Source organism: Microcebus murinus, chromosome 10, assembly GCF_040939455.1.
Source record: "Microcebus murinus isolate Inina chromosome 10, M.murinus_Inina_mat1.0, whole genome shotgun sequence".
Lineage (NCBI taxonomy): Eukaryota > Metazoa > Chordata > Mammalia > Primates > Cheirogaleidae > Microcebus > Microcebus murinus.
The window spans coordinates 75,249,322-75,269,310 of record NC_134113.1 but is presented as its reverse complement, the minus strand read 5'-3'; the positions used below and the strand labels follow the sequence as shown (position 1 = coordinate 75,269,310).

General features: G+C 36.0%; 1 protein-coding gene across 5 annotated transcripts in view; it reads left to right on the top strand.

Annotated features, from left to right (window-relative positions):
• Positions 1–19,758, top strand: part of FAR2 (fatty acyl-CoA reductase 2) — a 150,998-nt gene extending 131,240 nt beyond the window's left edge. For all 5 annotated transcript variants that reach the window (XM_076007530.1, XM_012747946.3, XM_076007531.1 and 2 more), the window contains 8 exons: positions 490–667; positions 2,020–2,064; positions 3,756–3,874; positions 4,645–4,712; positions 9,965–10,136; positions 12,483–12,612; positions 17,837–17,964; positions 18,826–19,758. In XM_076007530.1, the coding sequence (XP_075863645.1) occupies positions 490–667; positions 2,020–2,064; positions 3,756–3,874; positions 4,645–4,712; positions 9,965–10,136; positions 12,483–12,612; positions 17,837–17,964; positions 18,826–18,988 (1,003 nt within the window). In that variant the 3' untranslated portion in view covers positions 18,989–19,758. The remainder of the gene's footprint in view (positions 1–489; positions 668–2,019; positions 2,065–3,755; positions 3,875–4,644; positions 4,713–9,964; positions 10,137–12,482; positions 12,613–17,836; positions 17,965–18,825) is intronic.
• The last annotated feature ends 231 nt before the right edge of the window (positions 19,759–19,989 follow it).

The following is a 19,989-nucleotide window of genomic DNA, read 5'->3' as shown; positions in this document are numbered from 1 at the left end:
CATCAAGCATATCTTAATGCTCAACAATGTGTCATGTCAGCAAAGTGGTAACAGTTAAGGTTTTCTATAATCAAAAATCAAAATAGTATGGGTAATGTCTGTCTTATAAAATAGGAATAAATGTATCAAACACATTATCAAAATCACACTGATGTATTCAGGCATGTTAATTTCCCCCCAAAAAACTGTATTATATAGTAGTAGTAATAAAGTAGTAGATCGTGTCTATTAATCTCTTTCTATCTATCTGGGTGAGAGGACATAGGATTGGACTGATAAGATTTGGCTTAGCAGTGGAGAGCAAACAGCTCATCCATCATGCATGACTTGATCAGGTACACACTCAACCACGGTATCCTGTGACTGTTCTGAATTCTGGAACTCAATCCAGAAGGTAGAAGTTGTATTTGATTGTGTGCCTCGCCTTTTCTTTTTGGTCTATTGTTTAATGTATGTTGCTAGAAGTCTTTTTACTCTGACTGCCTGCAGGTGGTTAGACGACTCTATTATTGATGAGATCACCCCCAAGCTGATAGGAGATCAGCCCAATACCTACACCTACACCAAGGCCTTGGGAGAGATGGTGGTGCAGCAAGAGAGCGGGAACCTGAACATTGCCATCGTAAGGCCGTCCATTGTGGGAGCAACTTGGCAGGAGCCTTTTCCAGTAAGCCTACTCACCTGGATTCCTTGCTTTGCTTTCAAACCAGGGTTCTTCTAACCCAATTACTTTCTGACTAGTGTCTGGGTTTTTTTGTTTGTTTGTTTGTTTTCCTTTTTCATCTCAGGATTTATAGCTGAGTTCAGCAAATCAAACATGAACTCATTATATTAGGGCAAAGTTCCATGTCGGGTTCAGGATTTACCCATATGAAGCTCTTCTGGGAGTTACTTCTGTCCTGGAGTTGGGTAGAGATCTTAAATTAGCTTCTAAATTCACTCTAGTCTCAAAATTTCCATGGGTGATAGTTTCATTCTTGATGGCCAAATTGGTAGTCTTCCAACTGCCAGGGTGAGTAAAAGTCACAAGCTCACTGAGGGTTCTCAGTTTAGGAATACTAATTTTTTTTACCTCTGTATACTCTCATATCCTTTTGAAAGTACTTTGAATTATACCATCATTTTCAGAGAAACTCTGTGAAGCTTTGGGGGCCAGATAAATTTGAGTTCCACTACTTACTGGCAATGCAATCTTTTAAGTTTTCTCTTCTGTAAAACTTAGACTAACACTATTTCCTTTGGAGAGTGGATAAGATAATATATGAGGAGTGCTTAATCCCTAGTAAAAGGCTGGTCCCTAGTAAAAGGTTGAATAAGTACTAGTCCCTTTATCCTCTCCTCTTTTCTCTCTCCTCTCCCAGTATACACACACATTTTGACTTTTACACTGTAAGATAAAGAAACAGACATAGCAAGGTCATCTGATTTGCTTAGGGCTTAGGAAACCAACTCAAGACGATTCCCTCTTACTGCTCCTAACCATAATCTTTCCTATAACATCTTTAAGCAAGCTAACACACACATGTACGAACATATATCTGGTATGGACTCTACAGGTGTTAAGAAATGGATTAACAAGAAATGTTAACAAGAAATGTTTCAAGAAATGGATAATTTCTACAAATCATGCTTGAAATGTTCCCTTAAGGAGCTTACAATCAACACTGAGGTGGAGAAGAATTATGGTTTTTTAATTGCTTAGCAGATCCTGATATTAAGACAAGATCCAAATTAACTCATAAGATGTCATAAAACAACAGGAAACCATCCATGACTCCTGCTGTGAAAAGCAATGCTGGCAAAATTTTAATTCCTACACAGTCAAATCAAGTGCAGAAAACAGCCTGTGCTTTGGCATTGATCTTTGTTTGGGATCTTAGAAATATACTAGGTTATATAGTTCTATTTGTTGGGGGTCTCAGGGCTCTGTTTAAAATTTATTAAGATTAAATTGCAGGTATTTCAAAGATATGACAACTTTATGAAATGTGTAACCAGAAGAAATCTTCTCTTTTTTAGGGTTGGGTTGATAATCTAAATGGACCTAGTGGGCTCATTATTGCGGTATGTATGATGAAGAGGAAATAACTCCTTGAAATTAGTAACAGAATTCTTAGTGTTGCATAGTTTCATTGATCCAAAAACATAAATGGCACTTTACTAACAAAAATTGTAGCAACTTATCTCAATTATGCTGATTTCCTTTAGAGATAGAGGCAGGCTGAAATTGCTGCTATTCTTTGAGAATTTTATTACCAGGAAAACAGAGGTAATGTGATATCATCAAGATGTTTTATTTTAGAAAATCCTTGAACATCAAGGATTTTCCTTTAGTTACCACAAGATGGAGCTATTTCTTCCCTTTTTGCTATTAATATTTATTAATAGCATGAATTGGTGCAGCAAATTCACTAAAAACGCAGTAAAAATCATATCCTGATAGATTAAATTATCGATTATAAAACACATATATGAGTTTGCATGTGTGTATGAAAAGGAGATATACATCACTAATTCTTAATAGATACAAGAAAGAGAATTACCAATTGGAGCAAATTTTTCAAGCATAAAACTTGGTGAATACAAGAAATACCTTTTCAACAATCATCTTCTCACAGGCAAGGAGAGACGTGGCTCTCTGGGTTAGCAGCCCTGGTGCACACCTTCCTGCAGTTCAGATCGACACAGCTGAGCCGTGGTGCTTTCAGCTCAGACTGAAGCATTTTAGGACCAGAACCACCACTTTATTCTTTAGGACAATGACTAGGAATTCAGTTATCTAAATGAGTGTAAATCTTTAATTAGAGACTCAGACAGTGCTTCAGACTCTGCTTCTGTTCTTCCCAAAACTGGGTTCAATATGAACCAAAATAGGAACATGAGACAGTGAATTATGACTTATCAAATTCAGTGACAACCTTTCTTCTGATTTTTCTAGCAGCCCCTCCTCTTTCTCTTCCCTACCTACCTTCTCCTCTTTCTCTTTCGAAATTTATTTGGGTTCAATGTTTGGTGACTTAGAACATCATTATTTTAAAATGATCCCAGAAACATACGAAAGTGCTAATCATTGCAAGTCGATGTTGGAAACATGCAAAGTATAAAGAATCAGCTTAATTCATAAAGTCAACAAATTATTAGCACAAATAATTCAAAATTTTTATACCTATATAACATCAGTGATCTGTGAGGTGAACTGAGATATACTGAGGAATAAAGTAAAGAATGATGGCCTTTTCCCAAGCACACCCCCCCCAACATTTTTGCTTTGTTAAATGGTATGATGTCATCAATTAATTTTTTCCAAATAAATGTTTTTAAACTTTCAGTGCCTGCTGTTGCTTGTGGGTAAGCACTAACAGAAAACAAAATCATTGAAGAAAATGGTAAACAAATAATAATGGGGAGATTTGGGAAACCTTAATCATTAAAATGTCTTATGAATTAATTTTTAAGATGTGAAAACTTGTTAATTAACTCTGTATATTAACCTCTCACAAACTTGAGGAATTTTATTTCCTAAAGGAACCTGAGAACTACTAGTGGTTGATGGAAATAGTAGCTCTTGAGATACACTTGGCTGGGAAGCTTGGCTGGGCTGACAGAAATCAGACTCGGCACAATAACCTAGTAAGCAGTGAATCAACGGTAGCTATTTTCACTAACAGCACTAGTATTGTCTGTTTGATATATACTTGAGCCCCAGCTGTTACTTAAGACCTGGTTTAATATTTTATGTTATTTTTCCTATACAGGCTGGGAAAGGGTTTCTTCGGGCCATAAAAGCTACTCCGATGGCTGTGGCAGATTTAATTCCAGTTGATACGGTCGTCAATCTCACGCTAGCAGTAGGATGGTACACTGCAGTTCACAGGTGTGAATGCTGACGTGGGCCTTCAAAGACTCGATGGAGGGGGAGGGGGAATATGTTAGGCACATTTTCAAAATAATAGGCACTTCATCATACCAGACCTCCAATGTGAGAAGGCATTTAAATTTTTTATATAGCTCCTAATATGCCATCTATATAGGCCTTGAGTTGTTTATTTATAAATACTGCTTAGTACTTGGTCGATCATGATGCAATAAACCCTTTAAATCAATTAACCAGAAGACTCTTGATATAACCAAAAGGCTTTTCTTTCTATTCAGTAATCTAAAACACGGTTTCCTTTTTTAAGGCAAAAGACATAGAATTTGATGAAGTTGAGTACATATTTTATATTTTCTTGAACTGCTCAGTTCCTGGTAAATGCCAAAGGTTCAGATCACCATGTGTGGGAAAATTTCCTAGTGTGCGCACACACACAAAAGGTGGTTTGTACATTCAGTTCAAATATACATTGTTGTACACTTGTCAGTAAATGGTAAACAGAATTAAATTTTTTTATATGAACTCAGACGTGTGTGCCATAATATGTCACACCTCTTGGACTTTTACACACACACACACACACACACCCATACTTTTCCTACACTTCTTCTGTTTTACTTATTAACCCAAAGAAGATACAAAAAGATAAAAGGAAGTGTTGCAAAGGCTGCCTTAGTCATGAGAATTATCAAAATGTTATTTTCCCCTTATCTTTCTTTCATTAGTTCTCCATTTTGTTGTATTTACCTAATTTTTATTTCATTTTCCAGACCTAAGTCAACGTTAGTCTACCATTGTACATCTGGTAACCTCAATCCCTGTAACTGGGGCAAAATGGGTAAGCACCTGTAGCAATGTAACCACATAACCACTAGTGTCTGCCACAGGGGAGACAAATAGAAACAGTGTGTTGTGAAGCTTCCAGCATAGTGGGAAAGGAAAACAAAAAGTAAGTAAAGAGAAAAAATAATTAGCAATTGTAAATGTGTAATCGTTAACTAGAATGTACTGTGGTATACCAAATAAAGGAGTCAGAGGGGAACATTATGCATGATTGTAATAAGGAATCCACTGGCTATAGAGATTTTTAAAAACAATGATAAAACCAAGCAAAAGTTGGCAGTTATAAACAATCTTGGTGATAAAATATTCCTTCCCCTTGGGGCAATGGCCAGCACACACACATCCCTTCTTTGCTTGATATATCACTGAAAAAGTGACATGATCAATGACCAAGGAGATTTAGAAAAGCCAAATAATGTATCTTTGTTACTAAATCAGTAACTCAACTCATTAATGTATGCAGCCTGCCGCTCATGAGTGCACAATAATCACTTCACTAGTGATTTGTAAAAGTGAATGAGTCGCTGTGGGAGAAGAAAAATCCAGATTCCTTGGATCCTAGGACCAAGGTCTTAGACGGTGCTGAGGAAGCTGTATTTTCAATAAGCAGCCAGATGATTCTTGGTGCAGGTGAAACCCACTCTGAGAAACCCTGAACTATGCAAAGTATTGATTTGACTACGTGTAAGGGACTGAATCTGTTCAATGTCTATAATCTATGTACGACTTAAACATCTAATGATGGCAAAGGTTAAAAGTAGGCAGTTTAACTATCCTGTAGGATTCCTTAGTATCCACTAACATACCTCTCCTTTCCCTGTTACATGGGGTAACACTACCTCTACATACTCCAATGATAAGCCATGGTACCAAACTGAGAATTCTGTTACAGGGCAGCTAGACACTGTGGCTTGTTTTATGAATAGACTTTGACTTGAAGAATGCCTTTCCAAGAATGACAAATACCCGGCATGCATGTTTTCTCTACTCTCCTCCCACACATAGCAGATGTTGTCAGCTGATCACAGTATCTCCCACCCCCCCCCCCCCCCAGTCAAGAATCCTTTCTAATCCAGCATTTCTGGAAGCTCTTACCAACTAATTTGATTTTGCATTCAAATTGAAATTCACTTGTGTTTTCTATCAGGACAATTAGGAGGGAACAAAATGTTTCATATTAGGAGCACTAGCCATGTGATAATAGGTTTAATATCCATAGCCTCAGGTGATATTACAGAAAGGGATTGACAGCTGGGTGGGTGAACATGGGCTTTCTTTCCATTTAGTTGTTTCTGTTAGTGTTCTTTAAGAAAAATTTTAATCTTCTGCATGGAGGTCTTTAATACCTTTTATCAGATTTATACCTAGGGCCTAGATAATTTATACTTTATTTGCTAATTTAAATGTCTTTTGTAAAAATATGTTTTCTAATCATTTGTGGGTGGTATATAGAAATGCAGTTGACTTTTGTACATTGACCTCATAGCTAGCCATCTTGCTATAAGCTATTGTTGCTAGTGAATGTATAGCATTTCCTTTCAGTTTTCTATGTAGACACATAGACTGCAAAAATTCCAGTATTATTTTTCTAAACCTTAGGTCTTTATGTTTCTTGTTGAACTTCTAACATAATGATGAATAGAAATGGCAATAGTGTATGTCATTGTCTTGTTCCTAACAAAAGGCTTCAAATATTAAACTATACTGCCATTCCTAGGATAAACCCAGCTTCAGTTTGCTGGTAATTTGTTTAGGATTTTTTACAGCTATTCTTCAATCAAATAAGGTTCTACCTTTTTTTTTCATACAGACCTTGTCTAATTTTGGTTTTGGTGTATCAGCTTCATAGAATGAGTTGAAGTATATTTCCTTTGTTTTTTCTATTTTCTACAAGTGTTTGTGTAAGATTGGAATAATCTATTCCTTGAAAATTTGGTAAAACTACCTGTAAATTATCTGGATTCATGGTTTGTTGTGGGAAGATTTTTACTGCTTCAACTTCTTCACTAGTTAAAGGATTTTTCAGACTTTCAGTTTTTGCTTGAAACAGTTTTAGTAAATTATATTTGTCTCTTTTCTAAGAATTTAAGTTTTTAAATGTATTTACATAACATTTTTGATATTATCTTGTTCCTTTGCCATAAGCTATATCCATAGTTAATGTTTCTCTTTTTAATTCATAATAATTGTGAGTGTATCTTCTCTTTTTTCTCAATTATTCTTCCAAAGGGGTTTATTTTTTTCTAAAGTACCAACTTCTGGCTTTATTGATTCTTTGCTGCTTTGTTTTCTATTGCACTGATTTCTTGTCTTCTATTATACCCTTTTCCCTGTTATCTTTGAATTGATTCTTCTTTTCCTTTAACTTAGAAATATAGCTCATGAATATTCAGGTTTTTTCTTATAAGCATTTAAGGCTTTATATATCCCTCAAATGCAACTTTTGCTGTATCCCACACATTTTGCTATGTATTCGTGTTATTACTTTCTAAGCATTTAAAATTTTTCATTTTACTTTCTTCTTTGACCTGTGAATATGTAGAAGTATAGTTTATAATTGTCACATTAAATTTTCTATGTTTGCATGAGATCCTACTTGTCCTTCAGGTCAGAAAGACAGTAGTAGCTTAATGGCTAAGAGTTTTAGGCTCTAAAGTCTAATAGACTTAGGTTTGAATCATTGCTCATTGATTCATTCTGTATTCATGGAGTAAGCGTTACTCTTTGTGCTGAGGATTTAACACTAAACAGAAATCCATGCCCATATAGAGGTTATATGCTGGTGTAGGTCCCACAACTTACTAGACTCCACTACTTACCACTTGTATGAACTTAGGAAAATCATTATTTCTCCCTATAAATCAACTTTCTCACCTGTCAAATGAGAATAATAATTATTCTACTTCAGAGAGCTCTTGGGAGGATTTAATGAGATAAAGTGACTAGAACAGTAAATATATCAGTGAATGTTGGTTACTGCCATTTAGACAGCTTTCTCAAAAGCCTTTCCTAACTTACCCTCAACCCCTACCAACCCTGGCACCCAGAGTTAGATGCTGCTTTTGTAATTCCTCCAGAACATATTGTACAATATAATATGTTCCTCCAGAACATATTGTAGCAGAATACTCAGGGAAAATATTGTAATCACTAATCATCCACACCTCCCACCAGATTGCCAATTCCTTAAGGACAGGGAACAGGTCAGATATATTTTTTAACCCTAGCACTTAGCACAGTGTCTGGCAAGTATTAAAATGCCAAATAAATATTTTTGGAATGACTAAAGGAAGAGTTGAGATAGATTTAGGAAATGGAAAGTAATTGTATGTTGCTGAGACATTCATTCAGTCATTTAGTCAAAAAATATTTGTTGGGCACTAGTTACCTACCAACCACTTTTCAAGGTGCTTTATGGGTATGAACAAAATGGACAAAACTTTGTTCTCACGACACTTACATCCTAGTAGGGAGGCATGTACACAAGATACGGTTAAGTGCTTGAAGAAAAACGAAGCAGACTAAAGAGGGGAAGAGTAAAATGGGAAGGCTACTATTTTACGTGTGGTGGCCAAGGAAAGCCTCTCTGATAAGGGACGATCTTAGCAGAGACCTGAAAGAATGAGGGGGCAAAGCAGAGGGATACGTGAAGTTAGTGCTAAAGCTCTTCTTTCGTATTCAAGGACAGGAAGGAGGCCAGTATGGCTATGACCGAGAGGCATTGAGAGGGAGAATGGCAGGAGATAAAAGGCAGAGTGATGAGCATAGGGAGTAAGGATGTAGATAAGGCCTTACAGACCATGGGTGAGAGTTTGGCTTTCCCTCTAAATGAGATTCCACTGACGGGTTCTGAATGGAGAAGTAACTATAACACACTCAGAGTTATGTTTTAAAAGAATCACTCTGGAGAGCAGACTGTAGTGGGTCGGAGCAGTGGCAGAGCCCACTTAGGACACTACTGTAATATTCCAAGCTAGAGTGGTGGTTTGGATTAGAGAGATAGCAATAGAAATTTTAATAATGGATAGTTTTCAAATAGAGAGCTGACAAATTTGGGGTCATTAAAGAGAAGAATAAAAGATGACCCCAAAGTTTTTGGCTGAACTACTAAAAATACTGAATTACCATTTAGTTAGAAGTGGTGGAGAATTGTGGAGAAGCAAGTTTTGTGTATATAATGAGCAAGGGGTGGTTTGTAGTGAGAGTATTAAGAGGTCAATGTTAGAGCTGTTAAATATGAATGTTTATTACACATCCAAGTGGAAAATGTTGAACAGGCATGACTATATAGATCAGAAGGTCAATGTCAATACTGGATCTTTTATGCTATATACTGTGCATAACTTTTTGATTGACTTCCTTTTTCAAGCATATATACCTATGGACCGGATGTTTCCTGACAATCTTGTCTGTATAGGGTCTATATTGTTCATATAGATTTCTAGGTGGTATCTTTTTAGGGAGGACAATAATAATGTTACCATAATAACTGATATCTTTATCATAATTGAATAATGAGCTGAGGCATATTCTTTGGGAAAAAAACCTACATAGATTAAATCAAAATTGAATTCAAATGAGTATCTTTTGAAAAGAACTATTGAATTCACAAATGTACACAAAAAGTTTTTACTAAGGTTAATCTAAATAATTTATAAAAAGAAAAATATTATTATGAAAAATCCCTGGAGACCAGATCAGACAATTGAGTCTGACATACTCCCAGAGAAGTAAAAACACCAAAGTAGTAAAAGACTGTGGTATTTAAAGTGAGTTAGTTAACACAAGGGAATCTGCCTTTTATAATCTTTTACTTAAACCTTTAATAAAGACTTAAGTAAAATGTTAAGAAACTTATTTAATGGTTCTGCAAGTAATGATTCAACCAAGGAAATAAGGCTCCTCACCTGTCTTAGGGCTTTCAAAATAGACTAGATAACCTTGGAATTAAATTATGGATTTACATTTTTCTGAATAGTATTTGTATTGACTAATCTATTTCCCCAACAACTTGTTTTACAGTAAATGTTTCAAGAAAAGGACCCAAATCTTAACCCATTCACATGTTTTGATTTTGCAGATGACCACTTGCCCAGCATAAAAATCTTTACTTGGTTCTCAGAATTGATTCTTGACTCCATATAGCAAAATCTTAGTCTTTATTATTTTTATCCATTGCAAACGCCTTCCACTATGATGGGCTTATGTTCTCATAGACTTAGCACTTACTCTTTTTTTTTCCCCCAGGATTCCAAGTCTTGGCAACCTTTGAAAAAATCCCATTTGAGAGGGCTTTCAGGAGGCCAAATGCTGACTTCACATCCAACAACTTCATGAACCAGTACTGGAATGCAGTCAGCCACCGTGCCCCTGCCATCATCTATGACTTCTATCTGCGGCTCACTGGAAGGAAGCCCAGGTGAGAAGCTGAGTCAATGGCTTTGAGAGTCTCAGTGCATGGGCGATCAGAACCCCAAAGTCTATAGCACTCCTTTCAGCTGAGGATCAAAGGGGACAACTGAATCTGACACATATATACAGGCTGAACATCCCCAATCCAAAAATCTGAAATGCAAAATGCTCCAGAATTCCAAACTTTTTGAGTACCAACATGATGCCACAAGTGGAAAATTCCACACCAGACCTCATGTGACAGATCAGTCAAAATGTCATCAAAACTTTGTTTCATGTACAAAATTGTTTAAAATATAAAATTACCTTCAGGCTATGTGTATAAGGTATATATGAAACATAAATGAATTTCATCTTTAGACTTGGATCCCATCCCCAAGATTTCTCATTATGTATATACAAATATTCCCAAATCCAGGAGTGTTCGAAATCTAAAACACTTCTGGTCCCAAGCATTTTGGATGGGGGATACTCAACCCATATGAATTCAGGGACAAACAAAGCAGTTGTAATGAGAAGCTGAGAGACTCCTAAGTTGAAAATCCTCCTGCATAATAAAGGAAGTTAAATGTTGAGGAACTTGCTTGTTGAATTCAACAAGTAATCATCCACACAAAAAGAAAAGCAACTGAGACTCTGGCACTAGGGTGTTTTCCAAATGGTTAGATATTCTTAAAATATACAGTAATGATAACAGCCTCACTGAGCGTTTACTATGTGGCACTCTTAGACTAAGGACAATGCACGATGATCCCATTTTCATTCTCACAACCACCCAAGGAAGATATCCTTATCATCCCAATTTTACAAATGAGGAAATAAAAACTAAGGGAAGAATTTGAAGTAGTCACAAAGTGACAGGAAAGAAGAGTATCAAAGCCAGTATTCTGAATTGGATTTACTGCCACCTAGAGATGAGTGAAGAAATTAGAAGGAACAAAGTGTGCTGATGCTAAGGCGGCTGTCACCATCTAGCTGTGTGACATAGGACACATCCCTCACTTGAATAATTATACACGTGTCATGGGAGTCATCACTATTATAATTGCCAAAGGCGATTCCTGTGATCAACAATCAGAAACATGAAAGGTATTGCCTTCCGTACTAGTCCCTTTATAAGGGAGGAAGTCTCTCTCAGCACGTTTAATATTCATCCTTATTAGCAGTGCAAATGATTAAAACTTAGCCAATTTGGGGTTTATCCTTCTCCAGGTGTGTTTGTGTGTAATCTTCTATGCCTTTATATCCATAGTGGATATATTTAAATATAATTTTGCTTTGAGGTGTAGTATACATAAAACAATCATACAATTTTCAAACTTTTTTCACTAATTTTTCATGAAAATCTAAGTCATTCTGCCTAGCATTGTCTTTTTTTTCTACTTCAAACAACGGGGCAATGAATATCAGTGTGCACGCCACTTTGTAGAACATGCCCCTATGTCTGGGGAAGATGCTGAGAAGTGAGACTGCTTGATTAAAGGGTATGTAGATTTTGTGACTACTGCCAGGTTGCCGTAAAGGAAGACTCTTGTCAATTTGTACTGCCACGACAGTGTATGAGGGCACAGAGCAGTATGTATTTCTCACTCTCATCAATACTTTGCAAAAATTAATTTTTTGAATTGTCAAACTCATGATAAGGAATGACAACTCTTTCTCTTTGTTATTTTAATTTGCATTCCCCTGATTGCTGGAGACATCCGTTTATTGGACATTCAAGTTTTCCCCTCTGTTAGTTGCCTGCTTCTGTTCCTTATTTTTCTATTGGATCATCCTTGTTAATTTATGGGAACTTGTTTGTGTGTTAGGATATTAACGATAAATTCTTTTCTCTTAAATCTGTGTTATAATTGACAACTGGTATTGGTTTGCCAGATGCTAATATAGCCAATATTTCTGCCCAGAAATTATTAATATATACTAAGACCTCAAGTCCCATCAATTTTTTAAAAAAAATCCAAGAACATATAATAAAGAAGAAAAATAGGTTTTCTAGTTATCTACTTCAGAATTCAAAAAATAAACAATATGTTACTAAGGGTGAATAGTTAGCTTGGTTTTAAAGTAGGTTTGCTATAGTTTAGAAAGAGATATCCGAAAAAAGAGGAGTTTGGTGGTATTAAAATGTCTAGTAGAAGCTCCTTTAGATTCACCCCCTTTCCTTTCCTGCTGAATGGACAGAGTTAATGTGGAAGAAAAAAAAAGAATTTTCATGAGGAATTGGGAGAAAGAGAGAGGGATAATTTTTATATTTTCTTAAAAATAATTTCTTATCTATCCTTAGACAGTGACAGGGAAGCAGCCATCTGTGGTGTGCTGATATTTGCTCCTATCTGATCTTTCACCTCAGGATGACAAAGCTCATGAATCGACTTTTAAGAACTACTTCCATGCTAGAGTATTTCATCAACCGGAGCTGGGAATGGAGCACATACAATACAGAAATGCTGATGTCCGAGCTGAGTCCTGAAGACCAGAGAGTAAGTACAGCAATAACTTATACAACAGGAAAATCTTACTCATTTGAAATTTAAAATTATTTGACCTGGAAAGCTGATGAATACAGGGAGCTTTGGTTATATACACAGATTTGGGGTCTTTTTTGCTAACAAAAAAAAAAAAAAAAAAAAAAAAAATCAGTCAATGCTATTAACACAGTCACGAGAAATAAGCTGAATGTACATAAGAGACCTAGGTTCTTGGATTTAAATCTTCACTGCTGTTCTGTAGTCGTTTCATTTGCTGCACCTTCAGTTCTTTAACCCCTCAGCAGTCATCTTTTCTATTAATATTATACAAACCCTCAGTACCTCTGTCATTCTCCGACCCTCCACAGCATGTGACTTCAATGAAAAATAATGATTTTATTGCTCATAAACTCTTTCATCCATTGTTCTTGTCACATGAAAACCATTTGGCATCTCCACAATAAACAGTTCCCTCCTTATTTATTTATTTATTTATTTATTTTTTTAGAGATGAGGTGTCAGTCTGTCATCCAGGCTGGAGTGCAGTGGTGTGATCATAGCTTAAACAATCCTCCCACCTCAGCCTCCCAAGTAGCTAGGACTACAGGTGCAGGCCACCATGCCTGGCTAGTTTTTTAAATTTTTGAGACAGCTTTTTCACTATGTTGCTCAGACTGGTCTTGAACTCTTGAGCTCAAGTGATCTTCCCAGCTCTGCCTCCCTAGTAGCTGAGATTATAGGCATGAACCACGGTGCCTTCTCTTATCTTTTTAAAGCTAATCTCTACACACCTATGCACTGTATCTCTTCTGAGACCTCCCTCCCCCAGTATTCCCCTCTCACTAGCATCGTCAATCTTCCTCCCTACTACAATATGTTTCTTCAACAATTCAGACATTTATTTCTCAAGATAAGCCTTCAGTTTAATTGCTTAGTATGAACACCATTAATTTCTTTAGCTTCTTGGCAGCCATAAAGGATAAGTCCTCAAATCTTTGCATATTCTGAAATTCACAAACACAGAAATCTTCCATACTTCGTACCTAGCTCTTTTTTCCTCAAAGAATCATGTGTTCCCCGAGTATGTCCTCATGCCATTATTAAAGTTTTCAACTAAATTTTAAAGTTTTCACTCTCTTGATTAACATTTTCCACTAAGAAACAAAATTTTTTTTTTTTTTGAGACAGAGTCTCACTTTGTTGCTCAGGGTAGAGTGAGTGCCATGGCGTCAGCCTAGCTCACAGCAACCTCAAACTCCTGGGCTCAAGCGATCCTTCTGCCTCAGCCTCCCGAGTAGCTGGGACTACAGGCACGTGCCACCCCACCATGCCCAGCTAATTGTTTCTATATATATATTAGTTGGCCAAATAATTTCTATTTATAGTAGAGACGGGGTCTCGCTCAGGCTGGTTTTGAACTCCTGACCTCGAGCAATCCACCTGCCTGGGCCTCCCAGAGAGCTAGGATTACAGGTGTGAGCCACCGCACCTGGCCTGAAATAAATTTTTTTAAAAAGTATTTCTTGGTTTATGTTGTACCTGACATTATATAGAAGAAACCAAGTCACACTAAGAAGTAAATGCAAGATGGCTAGCTCTCCTCACTTACCAACTAAGGATTTTACTTCTATATATCAACCTCATGGAGCATAATTCAAAATCAAGCCCTAGAATTATTTTCTGCCATGGAACCTAAGAGTTACTTGCAATGTCAAACACCATAAATGCTGTATTAAGTAAACCAGGTGAAATTTAGAAGGCTATTTTATCTGAAATCAGTGCTGAGTACCTCTCAAATTGACATGAAATAGAGCTATTCAGAAATGTTTACATACCTTGTATAGACAAAGTTCTTCGAGCACTAGTGTTTGAAATGATTAAACCAACTTATAAAAAATAACTAAACTCAAGCTATCATATTTTTTAATTAGCTTCAAATTTTATGTAGGCTTATCCTTGTTGTACTTTTCCATGTAATTTACCCATGTAAATAATTAAAAAGGTAATGAGCTTAGTTTCATTTTTGACATTTTACTATTTCAACTTAAAATGATTGAAAATTTTGCAAAAAGAAACAATCAAAGCTTCAGTGGATTTAACATATGTTCTCAAATTAACTTTCAAAAGTAATAGATCTAAAAGTAATTGCCAAATTCCAGTGTGGCTCAGAATTCAGTTTGACTTGCCATATGGAATCAAAATTCCAAACTAGGGCCTCGTTGAAATCTAACTTAGAAATGTTAAAACAGTATAAAAATAAAAGCTTGTTTATTAATATATAGATGAATAAATGATATTTAGTGATATTGTGAAAAAGTATGTCCAAAGGAATAATGGAATTACTTTCAAAAAGCAATTCAGTTCTTGGACACGCCTATGAAGCTCTCTAGAGATTGTTACATTTGCTCTCTTTGTTAATACTCCAAATTTCATAAAGCTTTGCGATATCTTAAATACAATAAAAGAATAAAACAGAAATAAAACACAAAAACCAGGGAAAATATGAATCAGAATATGAAGTCACAGTTTGGAGCAAAAAAACCAGAATGTTCATATATAATCTCAAAGATCCTACTAAGTTGCTGTAGTTAGGGAATTTGTTCTTGAGCTTTCTGGTGGCAAAGTGAAAAGAAAAATATAGTTTCATCGAACTCATTGTCCAAAAGGAGAAAATAAACCAGTGTTCCAAGAGAAGCAAAGTTTTTCTTACCATTTAACTCAAAAAGAAATGTTTATAAGCAAGAGACACAATGGATAACATCTCTACAGCCAATGAATTAGTAACTTTTAAAAAGCTATTTCTTGTCATAGTTCTCCATGAAAGGTGAGAGGATAAACCAAAAGCAATATGGATAATGACTCAGCAAAGAGCTCATTACTAAATGAGCTAAATGTTTAGTGAATACTCAGAATGTTAAATGGGGATATTAATATTTAGTTATTCTCCTCCCAGGTCTAAGCTGGTTTTCTGTGATTAATATATAAAAATTTTACTTGCACATAAAGGAGACAGAATTAAGTAGCCCTAGAGAACTACTAAATCTTTAAGATGTCAAATTCAATTACATTCTTTAGAAGCTTAACATTTCTTAGATAAAGGGGAACAAAACTAATTATAGACTCTGGAGGAAAGATGCAAGTTATGAATGAAACCCAAGAGATTCTCAGAAAATAGTACATCCATGTCAAGGTCAATAAACTTGACTTTTAGTGGTAACTGGCTTTTTGGTTCTGACAATTTATGCCTTTTATTTGGTACAATCTAAGCCTCCATCAAAGAGTAGCTGTCTGTAAAAAGGAAACTAAGATTTTACTTTGGTCATATTCATACAAGTCTTATATGAAGCTCAAACAACAGAAAAAAATGCTGTTTAACAAAAAAGAAACATTTTGGCTTCTAAAATTAATATTAAAGTTAATGTATTCAGCAAGCATTTATTGAATGCCTACTTTGTGCCAGCTATTGTTCTAAGAACATCATTTATTTGAATGTAGACTTTTTTGCTTTTAAAATCCTTCACAGTGAGGACTAAGTTTAGTCAGTTAAGACTAATCAGGCAATTCTCCTTCAATGTACACAAGAGAAACTCTTTGCTGATAATAGCTTTTAAACAGGCAAAAAGTGATCAGAGAGTGTGTTATATCAAAGGAGAGAGAAAAGTGCACAATGGGGAGGACTGAGGTACTATAAGCAAACCCTCCACTTGCTAAGATCTATTAAATATTGGAAACTTTTTTTTTTTTTTTTTTTTTTTTTTTTTGAGACAGAGTCTCACTTTGTTGTCCAGGCTAGAGTGAGTGCCGTGGCGTCAGCCTAGCTCACAGCAACCTCAAACTCCTGGGCTTGAGTGATCCTTCTGCCTCAGCCTCCCGAGTAGCTGGGACTACAGGCATGCGCCACCATGCCCGGCTAATTTTTTTTTTTATATATATATCAATTGGCCAATTAATTTCTTTCTATTTATAGTAGAGACGGGGTCTCGCTCTTGCTCAGGCTGGTTTTGAACTCCTGACCTTGAGCAATCCGCCCGCCTCGGCCTCCCAAGAGCTAGGATTACAGGCGTGAGCCACAGCGCCCGGCCTTGGAAACTTTTTAATGCTAGTGCAAGTTCATTTTCCAGGGCAGTCTCTCCAAATACACCAAATGAATACCTATAAAACCAAATCCACCCAGTGATGCAATCTCTTATCTGATATTATTTCAACAGGGCCAAACCCAAACGTACCTAATACTTCATATACTTCTAGAGATGATACCACAATCTTCCTGATACTCTTTCCACTGTTTAACAACTTTTATTGCCCCAAATTCTTTATAGTCAATCACATTTGAAACTCATTTTCTTCTTCTCTTTCCCCAATTTAGCTCTTTTTAGCGGTAGCCTACATGGCTCAAGAATGACCTATCAGGTTTCTCTTCTCGACTCATTCTGTCTCTATTTGTAATCCATATAAGGCTGAGCCCCACAAGCCTGTCTCAGCATAGCATCATTTTCAACGGAAAGTACAGAAGAAATAAAATCTATTGAAAGCAATTAAAACCTTTACTCTAGCATTTCAGTAACCAAAAAGAGAATATTTTTTTAATGATGCAAAAAAATTGTTTTAATCTTCTTTCCTTAATGTCGCTCTCAATACCTATCTTCTATGTGGCAAACTTTCTCTTCCCAAATAAATAAATCAGTCTGTCTCTTCTCCCTCCTCTTTTCTTTCACCACCATTCCTTTTTTTTTTTAATACAAGTTCTGCTAACCTATTCCTTAAGGCTTTGCTTCCCAAAGCTTACTCTAATCTGCATAATGACCTGGTAACCCTACCAGAAAGGATGCCAGGCAAAGGCACAACACCAAAATTTAAGGGAAAAAACATAATTTAGGTTTTGGTCACGAATGTATTATTTCATCACTTTTAAAAATATTTACTCCTCATTTACTTGAAAAAGTATACCAAGCCAAACCATAAGCTTTCACTACACTAAGTAATATATCAGTTCCTTTAAATTTTCCTCATAAGACTTCCTAAATATCAATTGTTTTGCTTGGCCCATGTTTAAATACTCCTATGTCAATAGTAATCTATACTATCAGTACCTTTGAAAAAATTGCTCAAATAATCTCTCCTTTGGAGAGCTCCAACCTATGTCTACCAAATGGAACATAACTCATATATATAAAAGAAACCTCATCAACTTTCAGCAGCATGATTTTGGTAATCAACAATCTCTGTTTCCTTTCAGGTATTCAACTTTGATGTGCGCCAGCTGAACTGGTTAGAATACATTGAAAATTATGTTTTAGGAATAAAAAAGTACTTATTGAAAGAAGATATGGCTGGGATCCCAGAAGCAAAGCAACACTTAAAAAGGTGAGTATAATCAGTCAGTTAATATTTATTGAGCACCTACCATGTGTCTGATTTTATATCAGACATAAAATTTGAGCAGGGAAGGGGAGAAATTAACATTTCTTAAGCATTCACTGCTTTACCAGTCCTGTGCTCTATACTATGCCTGTAATACACTGTTTCATTTAGACTTCACCACACTCCTAAAAGGCAAGTAGTCTTCTTATTATCCCTATTTTATCAAGCAGGTATTTAGGCTCAACCACCACAAGTAACTTGTCCATGGTAACATATAGTGAGTACAGGAGGCAGATTTGAACCCGAGTTTCTGTTTCTTCTACAACAACCTATCACAACATGATGTTAGGAGACCTGAGAAAAACAATTTACGCTCCAGTTCCTTCAAATTCCTGAAATTTCTTTCAGTCATAATCCCTACAGGACAAAGAATTATTAGCACTCTGTTGGTTTGAAGCAGAGGGTTTGTAGTGCACAGATAAGGATGGAAACAGATTGCAAACAGGAAGAACCTTGAATAGCAGGCTAAGAACTTTAGAATTTACCCTCTAGTGAAAAATTTGAGGTGGTAATATGATCAAAGTATATTTAAGAAAGATTAAGTGAGTCATGCTTGTAAATAGCTTCAAGCAGAGAGAGGTATACAAGAGAAATTAGGGAAATATGGTGGAAATCTGACTATTCAGCAAGAACATTATGGAAATGAAAGATACAAAAACCTAAGGCCATCAAGTCATGCCACATACCTTGTGAGTACTTCATAAATATCTGCTGGTCACAGTCAGGAAAAGAAACATTTATCTTCAGGTAATGTAGCTGGATATCTGGTAGTTTTAACTTTGGTTATGTATGTCTGTTCCCCAGGCTCCGAAATATTCACTACCTCTTTAATACTGCACTCTTCCTTATCGCCTGGCGCCTTCTCATTGCAAGATCTCAGATGGCCCGGAATGTCTGGTTCTTCATCGTGAGCTTTTGTTACAAATTCCTTTCCTACTTTAGGGCATCCAGCACACTCAAGGTCTAAGAACATTCGGGAAACACCTTTTATCCGGAACCTCTCAGATACCTCTAAAACAGCAAACTGTGGTTCTCAAGATTAGGAAGTAACAACATGCCCAAGCTGTCAAATGTCACATGTGCTGTTATATATTCATCCCTGTTCCTTAACTATATATTCTTTTTATTTCAGTGAGAGAAGGAAAGTCATAAATTAGCCTATAACCACAAATATTTTAGGAAAAAATATTTCCAAATTGTTTCCTAAAGTTCTATGCCCTTGCATATTAAATATGAAAGTACTCCCACTGTTCTATATTTCTTTTTTCCTTGAGCGGATTTAGACTCAATAAACATGGAAGAACACATGGTAGAAGCTGAAATAAGCTAAAGAAAGACAGTACTAACCTTGGAACCATTCTGGGGTACCTACCAGTACAAAGATTTAAAGTCAAGATGAGTAGAAGAATGGCCTCAATATCCTCGCAAATGCTGACAGAGAAATAATTCTCCTGAAAAGAAAAATGTCTCTCCTGCCTTCCCATGTTTTATCTAGGAATCCTTGTTGAGGGGTGGGGGGGATCAATAAAGTGGGTTCACATTTCTTAACTGTGCCCACCACTTAAACCTAAAAAGGAACAAGTATGTACAGAATGAGGAATTAAGCATATTTGCATTGAGGATTCTCATAATTTGAATTTGACAATTACTATTTCTAAATCTTTTTAATCCCCAATTTTCCTGATAACCTTCTCTCAAGAGTTTCCTTTTTGTCCATTAAAGTTTTCAAACTCCTTATATTTAAGCTATTTTTCACTCGGGCCTCAATGAGAGAAGCTAACAAGGAGTGGGGCGGGGGGAATGTCCTAACTAGAATTATGTAAAAACCCAGTCACACTTGATCTTTGCCATTGAGGAAAGCAAAATTTTGAATAAAATTTTAAATTCTAGTTTTAGTCATCTTGTATAAAGTGGGGAAGAGTACTCTTCTGTGATCACCAGAGGATTTATTAATATCTTGATCATTCC